The 10,000-nt window shown below is 38.7% G+C and overlaps 1 protein-coding gene across 1 annotated transcript in view; it reads right to left on the bottom strand.

Annotated features, from left to right (window-relative positions):
- The window catches only part of FOXP2 (forkhead box P2), a 421,770-nt gene that overhangs the window by 183,753 nt on the left and 228,017 nt on the right, over window positions 1–10,000 (bottom strand). The window contains exon 4 of the mRNA XM_062583508.1: window positions 3,714–3,891. Coding sequence (XP_062439492.1) covers window positions 3,714–3,881 — 168 coding nt within the window. The 5' untranslated portion in view covers window positions 3,882–3,891. The remainder of the gene's footprint in view (window positions 1–3,713; window positions 3,892–10,000) is intronic.

Here is a 10,000-nt window from a genome sequence, read left to right on the forward strand (position 1 = left end):
AGTGGTATGCTAAAATATAAAACTGCTTTGAAAAAAATATTTTTAAACACTGAACTGAAACAGCTTCTTACCAATAAATTCCCATAAAACATTTAAAAAGATTATCATGGTAGAACTGACTTAATGAATACTCAAAATGCAAGCTCAAATCTACCCTGTAAAGCAATCACGGTTTTTTAGCAACTATTTTGACCTTAGTGACACAAACAATTAATTCTACAAACTTAATATCAAAATAAAATTCTACATCTAATGCAGAATAATCTGTCAATGTATTTAATCAAGGATATGTTTTTTCCATGTATTATACATTCTAATATCTAACACTGATTTTAACAGATAAGAGAAAAAAAGAGTAAAGGCAGAAAACTCAGATGTGTATGAATGCATATATATGAGAGACAGACAGACAGAGATCATGTCTCATCCTAAGCCAAGATAAAAGTAGAAGCAGCAAGTCTGAGCAGATTACATTTTGTATCATACTTTAATAAGAAGAATCTATGTTCACTTTAGCAATATTTATAAATTGATAAATATCGACAGTAAGATAAAAAGTTGCTTACGTTCTAGTCATACATCTTCAAAGCCGACCTGATGACTTGTGACAGCACTCAATCCATTTATCACCAAGTATATATTACAATATATTACAGAATACTGTCATTCTCTCTTGATACATGGATGAGGAATAACTATCTGATTTAAGTCAAACTACTCATTTCTACATAAAGATCACAACAGCATAGTTAATCAAGGCAGTAACACGACTGTCCAAACTCCAGAAAATTCCACATAAGAACCTAATGAATTCTGTATTTTAGTTTGTTTACTTCTCATAAATCTATCACGTTGCGATCATATGCTTGAACAAAATGCAGATCCTGCTTAATTTAAAATTTTTAAGTTATTTCAATTGCTCTTTTGTACAGTCTAAAATTCCCATTTAACTTTACCCATGCATATTCATACTACACTGAAAACTTATCTTGTGATTTTACCCAGCTCGTATAGCTATTCTGAAGTGTTAGCATCACTTTAAGTACCTGTCCAGTTGAAGGAAATATATTAAAAACACTGAAAACTTATCTTGTGATTTTACCCAGCTCGTATAGCTATTCTGAAGTGTTAGCATCACTTTAAGTACCTGTCCAGTTGAAGGAAATATATTAAAAACAAGTAATCATTTATACACTTCCTTTGACATAGGAGAAAAAGCTATAACAAATTTGATTTGTTTATCTGAAGGCCCACATTAAAATGACTGAGAGAAGTTAAAAAAAGGAATGTCAAACTACGGTATCAGTACACTGCATCTTGCATGCATTTTAGCAATAAAAAATCGTAAGAATAATGACTACAGGTAATGCTGGGGTTTGTTCTGTTTTTCTACTTTCCAAAGTTTGGTTGGTAGCTCATATTAAAACGTAACATTTTAGAGAGTTAGTATAGTGATAATAGTAAAAGCAGACAGCATTTTCCTCTTAAATCATATTTCAAAAGGCATCTGGTCAAAAAAAAAAAAAAGAGAGAAAGAAAGAAAGAAGTGGAGAAAAAAGAGAAAGAAAAGCAAATGTAGTATAAAACTGTGCCCATTATCTAAAGGACATCCTACTACATGTTTACTAGTGTTTATGTTTCACATCAACATATTTTATAGAAGGATTTATACGCCTAACTCAAGTTGTATTTAAATCCTACAGTGCAGACCCTACCATAAAATGCCTCTTGAGTCCTATTAACTGTACCCATGGTTTTACCTTGCCTGTCTGCTTATTTAAGATCTAATCACAGTTTTGAAGAAAAGATTGTCACTTCTAAGCCTGTCCCCTCAGAACCTGTCTGTTATTAGCACTCAACTGGATATTTTCATCTTCAGTTGTTATTCTCTGTGGTCTTTGCATATGCTATCTACTGGAATCTGTGACTGCATGGACAAATTGACTACAAATGTCTAGGACTGCTGCTTTCAGTAACATGTAAGTGGCATATTATTCTGTTGATATGTTTGTGTTTTAAGGTGCATCACTTAGATTTAGTCTGTTAAATGTTTTTACCAATTACATACACTGTATCTCAATAAAATTTTCAAACTACTGTTACAATTTGAACACCAGAATAAAAGTGATGGCATGCTTTTAAATGAAAACAACATGTAATGTATATATATAAATATGTGTGTGTGTGTGTACAAAAATATTGTAGATACACATATAAACTAAATATACATACATAGAACCAGTAAGGTTGGAAGAGACCTCTGGAGATCATCTAGTCATATATAGGTGAAAAAACTGCTAAGAACTTAATGAAAACACTGACACACATATTTCCTCAGACTAGATACTGTAAGTGCTCAGTTGTTAACAGAATACACTTTAATTTGAAGCAATGCACAGATTTAAGCTTTAGCAACTTCTCAAATTTCAGACTAAACCTTATTTAATTCTTCCAGATTTTCTGTCATCATTAAAAAAAATTTAACTATAGCAGTAGCTAGTGCACACTATTTAATTCAGCACGATTCAATTTTAAGAGTTATTATGACCTGCTATTTAGGAGGCCCGTAGACATGCAATTTATCTAGTGTGTTAAAAATGTGTTTCTATAAAACCGGACTTTCACAATATTTGATCTGAAGTTGAGGCTACTCTCCTTCCACTTATCCAATACTCAGTGTTGCAATTAAAAACCTCAGTATTTATAAATGAAGGGCTTGAACTGCAGAGGTGCTGAGCGGCCTCAGCGGAGGAGAGGGAGAGGCACCGAGGACTTCCAGGAGTTCAGGGGAGGTAGTCGCTCGGCACTCGGCAGAATTAGACCCCGCCCGTTCACCAAGCAAACAGTTTGGGCTCCAGCGCATTAGTCCTATACGCTTTTCCTGACGGGTGGGAAAGCCTTCAGGTAGGCAGAGTGGAAGGAATTACGTTCGTGCATGTTTTAAAAGGAAAAGAAACCTTAGTGTGACAAACCCTGATAAATTGTAATTGATAATTAGATGGCTTCAGCAGCTGGAAAATGGGTTAATTTTCCGGTTTTAAAAATAAAAGCAGTTCTCAACTGACCCATTCGGGAAACAAGCAAGCAAACTTAAAAATGTTTTAAAACACATCTGAAGAAAGGCTGCGTCTCTTTTTTCTCCTCGGCTCCCACTGCCACCCTGCGAAAACCACGGCCGCCCGCCGGCACACGCAGACAAGCTCGGGCTCCCTGGTATTCCAGGGGCTCTTAAGGAGCCAGCGGTTTTTATTTACAGCAAACCACCCTTACTGCGAGAAGTCGCTCTGGTCCCTTCACGTCGGCTCAGACTTTGGAAGGATTCATTGCACAAGCCAGCAAAGTCTCAAGTAATGTGGCCCTCTGGTGGAAAGCGATGTATCACATTCTACACGACAGTAACGCACAGTAAACTAAGGAGCCTCAAAACAGGTACTGGAAAGCTTCGGCGCAACTTTGCTAAACACGCCGCGCGATTTTCAGCAGCAGAGGAGCCCGGCGGCGGGCAGCGGCGGCTCGCCGCCGCGAACACGCGCGCGGCGCCCTCGCGTCTCGGGAGCGGCGGGCGCGGGAAAAACCGACGGCGAGCAGCGCTCGGCAGCCCCTCGCGCGCGCGGCGCGTCCCGCTCGCCACGGGCAGCGCGCGCAGCGCAGCGCGCCAGCAAGCCGAGCCCCCGCGCCGGCCCCGGCACGGACACGACGCAAAACAAACTCACCTGCTGTTGTTGCAGATGCAGCAGTTCCACTGTGCTTACTTCGGTGCTCGTGTCACCACTTGATCTTCCATCTCTGCTGCCAGCATCTAATTGGCTGCTTAGAGTGCTCATTCCATTTTGATTCATTGAACTGTTGCTTATTGTCTCTGTCGCGGATTCCTGCATCATGACTTAATACCTAGAAGTGATTAAGAAGTATCAATTAACGCACGCGTTACACCTTCACACTTCCATCATCGAGATGTCCCTCTCTGCCAATTACAGAGACAGCATCTTTAGAAGAGGAAAAAAAGCCTCGCACGGTCCCTTCCCAAGGAACGCAATGCAAATTCTGCTTTCCTACAGATACTAATCACTGAAATTATGGTTTCTATAAGCAAGCTCTGTGTGGTTACATTTAACAGCCAAAATAACATACCATGCATGCAGCATGGTCAATAGCATTTATGAACGACTACATTTTAAAGTCTACCTATAAAACCAGTTTAAATGAAGGCACGATTTCACACACTGCTCTATATTTCCTATTATCTAGCTTTGACAACCATGGATGACTATACAGCCTTATTTAAAATATTCACTATCTTGATTCTGTCAGAATTTTACAGCATATCTTATGCAAGGCTGTTGTTTAATGATGCACAGCTAATCATACAAAATTAAAATTTTGTAAGGGTGTTACAAATCATATGGTATCAACCAATGATAAATAGTATAATGGGCTTCTCCTTTTTTGTGACTAAATAAAATTTTGCCTCGGAGGCATTTTAAGAAAAAGCTCCTGCTGCAAACACGTCAGATATTGCCTATTTTTTTAATCAAACGGCTGATATTCATTTATTTTTCTGACATTTAAAACATTTAATACTGTCCTTCCTGGGAAGTAATTAAGCTTATGCATGAGCAGCAATCAAACTGTTCACTTGAAGATGACTTAAAACTCAATTTTAACATAGGCAAATAAATGAAAGATATAAAATTAATTTTCCAGGCATGTATTAGATATGAAAGCTGGAAATAAAATCTATCAAGAATATCACTAATGATTGTGCTAAAAACAGCATAAATTATGCATATTACCTTCTCTACAGTAATAAATGTTTTATCATTTTCACTGCATAAATATACTGTACTTTCAGGATAGCAATGAGATGTCCTGCCAAGATCAGTTGAAATCTTTGCAGTAAATAAAGAACCAATGTGCCCTTACAAACCAGAATTTCAAGGTGCATTTTGTATCTGTAATATGGAAAGGTCAATTCCTGTTCTCCAAGCTGCCCAAGTCCTGCGCTGCTCTAATAGTGGCAGACTGTACCTCACTTTCCTTTATCATTACATGCAACGTACTGAAAGAGTCCCCACAACAGTCTCACTGAGGTATTACTTTAAAGGTACATCTGAAGAGAGGGAGATGTGTAAGCAAACTCAGTAAAAGAAACAAAGCTCCTTGCTTGGCTCAGTTATTGAACTTAGTTATTTGTTTCCTTTCAGAGTGGTAACAATATCCTTTTGCAACAAAACACAGGAAAAAAATCGTTGCAACTTAAACTGTGGCCACCGGATATTAATCAAAATGCTGCATAAATTAGCACAAACAAGAACCTGCAAGATAAAGTATATACCGAGTGAAGAAAATAAAGATAAGAAAATGCAAGGTATTTAAAGATATCCTTGTCAAAACTGAACAGGATGCAAAAAACCCAACCATGAACACAGTTAACGTAAAGGAGGACAGCTGTTATACCACAGTAAACAGCAGCAGAAGCAGATGTGTTTACGAACAAACAGTCCTTGTTAAACACTCTTGTGAACATCAACTAAGAAAAATAATAGAAATGGAAAATGTGATACACAGAGTGATGAATTTTACAAGACAAAAACAAAGCTAATACTCTTTTCTGAGATTAGGCAGCTAATAAGTATTCAAATTAGGCATAAATTTTACATGTACAATGTTTAAAATATTCAGAGAAAAGGGTCTGATTGCCCTTAGTAGTTATATGAAAATTCTAATGCGGGTATTCCACAACCGTGAGAGCAGGCATCCCTTTCAGATTTTTACAATATTTACTTTCAATAAAAAAGACATGTATATCGTAGTGGAAATCTATTTAAAACACTTCATCAACTGTATCGTTACAAGGATTTGGAAATTCAGGAAATTCAAATATTAATCCTCTTTTAGTCAAACAAAGATTTAACCAACAGACAGATTCATTTAAAAATTCTAATGTTAGACAATAACAGTGGTAAATTTAGCCAAGCACATTAGAAGGGCAAGGGGGTGTAAATGTTAGATAATCAAAGCGTTAGAAGGCACTCTGAAAATTAATAAATAAATAAAGCAACAGCCGTGTTTTTATGTCTGACTCTTTCATTACAATTAGGAGAGAAGGGTTAAACATCTTCCAGTTCATATTAACCAAAGGGTTTTATGTCTTGTGGATTTTGTATCCTTGCAAAGCCCTAGAGTGTACTTCAGGCTCTGCATTTTAACTTAAAGTGTCTGTGAGCCAGCAGAATCGGGTTTAACATAACATGACCAGTAATAGTACTCTGGCAATTGAAAACAACAAATTTGACCCAACATCCATGTACAGATAGAATGAAAACTACAGAGTATCAATACTAGAAAGGGCAATTCATCTGCCAGTTAAGTAGAAGATACTCCGAAGTTTTTTTGTGAAGAAGAAAAAGTCAATAGAATTTTATGTTAAAAATAAAATGTTTTTTTAGTTGTAAAAGGGTATTTTTAAAAACAATAGCCAAACTTCGCTTCGAGTAACACTGCGTGCTGGCTATCCAAAGCCCCTTTCTCATTGCTGTCAGCTGAAACAAAGTTGCTGAAAAAATAAAGAGCACAGACTCTCTCTCTTTTCCCTTCTTTTCTCTTGCATGTGTGTGTGTGTGTGTGTGTGTGTGTGTGTGTGTATACACACATATGAATATATATACACACATATATATATGTGTGTATATATATATACATGCATGTGTATGTATGTATTGTCAACTGTCCACTCATAAACTAAAGCACTGAAAATAGCTAGATAAGGGTCATTTCTAATATCTATACAGCAGTAATTTCAGTTATTTCTGTCAAAATAATCTGGACCTCTAACATCTTACCAAGCAAACTCATGAACTTGCTTTCTTGCTTTTACAACAGTAGGACATGAAAACAATCATAAATAAATACAAAGGAAATAAGAATACAATGATCGTCAGATATTAGGACTCAAAGTCTAATATTTCAAATAGGACAAGAAGAGCAATAGATGCGCCTCTGTTTGCACAGCCTGATACACATTCCTAATCCTCCCCTTTCTCTCTTCCTGCCACACTCGCTGTCACTGCGGCGCTGGCGCACCCGGGCACGCACACACACGCACCCGCTTCTGCAAACGCACACACGCAGCCACGCACCTCTGCCAGGGCTCCCAGACTCCTGCTGCCTAAGGTGAGAGAGCAGCTCTGCTGTCAGACGTTTTAAACAAAGGTACAGGGGGAAAATATTTGCTGCTCCCTGGAAGAGAGTGAACTGCAGATTATTTTAGCGGGTGGTTGTGCTGCATGTCAAATGCTTATTCTGCCAGGGAACGGGGACAAGCAGCTCCATCAAGAAAGAAATAGTGGTCACGCAAAGTTAGAAGCCACAGTTTTACTTTTCTTCCCTGCAGTAAATATTGCAAGTTTTCTCTGTGAGTGTGTGTGCGCGCGCACGTGCACACATGTGTGAGTGTGTGTTTTAAACTGGCAAGTCACTGTACAGATACTTATTCTCTACACCACTTCCCTTTTGAAACATTAAACTGACACTGGAACTGACTGCACAAGATTGCATTTTCTCTTCCTAAACAACTTGAATTGAAAGGTTACTTAGTGTAACAATATTTACTTGCAGAATTGTGTTGTTACCAAGGGTATAATGGATGGTGGCTATGCAGGTTTACGCAAGAATGAGTGAAGCATGAGGCATTAGCCATGTGTTTGACATGTTTCAAATTGCTATAATCCAGCATTAAACACACCCAGCAATTCATGCCATTTCTTGCAGCCATAATCTTGAATACAGCGTGCACAACCACTTATTATATAAATTAGTATATGACTCCCTGTTATAGTCACAACAGCGCTTTTGTGTTTATTTTGCATCAAGATGTGGTCTTTTATTTGTACAAATAGCAGGATATAAAGGCATAGCTCAATTAGACCTCCTTACTTTATGATAGGGTGCACCGCACGCGAGACTTGTTTGTGTTATTTTTCCCTCAGAGGTGCAGGTTTTGTTGGTGTCGAAGCCTGCAGCGGGGAGCAGGGCACCCCTCGGGCGCCCCGGGGAGCGCCCGGCCGGCGAGCCCGGCGCCGAGCCACCCCGGCCGGCCGGAGGAGCCTCGGCTGCCACCAGGGGTCCGTCTTCCCGAGAGAAGTTCCTCCGGAAAACATAGGTCAGCCTTTCAACTCGGGGAGGCCGGGGGCAATTTTGGCCACGTTCCCGAAGTCCGCGGGGAGCTTTGGCCGAGTGAGGGCCGGGGGGATCCGCCTCGGGATTACTTCGTACCTAGCGATGGCACCTCTCGGCGCGCTGCTGCGAACCAGAAGTTGATTCCCTTCTCGCTGCCCGATCCACCCCTCCGTGAACGACACCGTCTCTGCACGGTTAAGGAGCAGGAAACGCGGTGAAGAGCCGCACCGCATATTACATATGGCAACACTTCAGAGACGGAAACCAGCAGCAGCCCCCGCACGGGCTCCACGCGCTCAGGCATCGGAAGGACCGTCGTCCCCGCTTCAGGAGGAACCTTCCGAACCAGCCGTCTGCGCACCAGCAACCTGGTGCTAACATCAAGGTGCCCGTTTCTGGTTGCACCCAGACAACACATACGCACAGCACACAGGATTAAATGTCATGCACACGTGCCACTGTAAGATATTCTCCAGGATGATCTTACACTTAAATTCTTCTGCCTCCAAAGATGCAGGTTAAAATTCTGCCTTTTAAAACTTGACTATGATGTAAAAGTAGAGGTGAGGAGCTAGGCTTAAATAATGGTAACTTTTGTGCTCTACTGGAATTAATTCATCATTGACCCAAGGCACAATGCATCTGAAGTCTTGCACTGGTATGTTAAAAGTCTTTAATACTTAAAATTGCCTAATAAATCAAAATGCCAAATATGAAGGACATAGCTGAATGTGGGAGAACAAAAAATTAGACAAGCTAAGACAGTATTTTTAAAGATTTTTTTTTTTACCTTAACTAAAACATTTAGTCTTTCAAAGCTTGAGTAAAGCAGAGTTATAAATTACTTCTCTACATATTTTAAATATGCAAGTAAATGAATATGATTAAAACACTAATTAGGTCAACTTCTATTGAAATATTGCAAAATAAAGTACCTATATTAATAGGTTTAATATACTATCTACTCAAATAAGTTTTCTCTGTAAAAATGTAAAGTATGCTCAAACACCTTGTGGTGGAAGGTATTTCTGAACTTCCAATTGTGAATTACAGTACATATCTTAGCACAATCAGAAAGAATACATATCACATCTGCCTTAGTAAGCTAAGTCAGCAGCTTTGATGAGAAAAAATAGAATTTCTCGTGGCAAAAAATAGTCTCTTCAAAGCAAACTAATCATTTTACTACTTACAATACCCTAATGACTGATGATGACAGTTGTGATTGAAGTAACAGTCCAAAATGGCAAAAAAAAAAGGCAGTTATAGACAGTATATGGATCAGAAAACGGAAGATAATGGTATTGTAAGAGAATTTAACAGACATTATGAAACTTTTAAAGTGGACACTCATATGGTGGGTCTCTAAAGGCCGTTTGTGAGTATGTGGTTATGATGAAATCAACAACTGGATTTTCACAAATTACAATATATTAGATGTATCATAGAGAAGTGGGAGCAACTCAGCTATACACACAGCGTATAAGGTAAAGAGAATGTGGATTTTTCCAGCAATATTCTGCCTTAGCAGGTGCACTCGGCAAAGGTTTAAAAAAATCAGGTGAATTTACCTGAGCTAAAGTCAACTCTGACTAAAAATATACGATTGCTAAAATTATTTATCTCCACCCTATAAGCCACAATTTTTCCCACTGTCCATACACTATGGTATGTTTATATATCAGTCATTTAAATGAACACCTTTCTTCTGGTTGTCACAAACAACCCTATTGAAGGAACAGTATCATATTCTACCTTAAAATAAAAGCTATCCTGTGTTTTAAATGCTGTATTCTTTCTTTTGCATGCCATCTCAATTCCT

This window comes from Rhea pennata, chromosome 1, assembly GCF_028389875.1.
Source record: "Rhea pennata isolate bPtePen1 chromosome 1, bPtePen1.pri, whole genome shotgun sequence".
Taxonomy (NCBI): domain Eukaryota; kingdom Metazoa; phylum Chordata; class Aves; order Rheiformes; family Rheidae; genus Rhea; species Rhea pennata.